This window comes from Apaloderma vittatum, unplaced genomic scaffold (assembly GCF_000703405.1).
Source record: "Apaloderma vittatum isolate BGI_N311 unplaced genomic scaffold, ASM70340v1 scaffold26742, whole genome shotgun sequence".
Lineage (NCBI taxonomy): Eukaryota > Metazoa > Chordata > Aves > Trogoniformes > Trogonidae > Apaloderma > Apaloderma vittatum.
The window spans coordinates 1-232 of NW_009705636.1; the positions used below are offsets into that span (position 1 = coordinate 1).

At 61.6% G+C, this 232-nt stretch overlaps 1 protein-coding gene across 1 annotated transcript in view; it reads left to right on the top strand.

The window, feature by feature from the left end:
* Positions 1-3: 3 nt before the first annotated feature.
* Positions 4-232, top strand: part of LOC104270975 (early growth response protein 4-like) — a gene marked incomplete at both ends in the record, with an annotated part of 963 nt that continues 734 nt past the window's right edge. Inside the window, 1 exon segment of the mRNA XM_009865508.1 lies at positions 4-224. Within this exon segment, the coding sequence (XP_009863810.1) occupies positions 4-224 (221 nt within the window).

A 232-nucleotide genomic window follows, 5' to 3' on the forward strand; every position in this document is an offset into this window, starting at 1 on the left:
TCTTCATCAAGGCGGTACCGGAGCATCCCCAGGACCAGGAATCCCTCTTCAACCTGATGTCGGGGATCTTGGGCATCTCTCCCTTCGCCACCTCTGAGGGCCACCAAAGGCACCCGGATGCTCTTTTCCCCTGTCCCGAGGTGGCTCAGAGCCAGCTGGACCTTTACGCCGCCTGCCAGCCCGAAATGAGTGGATCCACCCAAACCCCTTTCCCGGAGCAGGGCTACGGCAG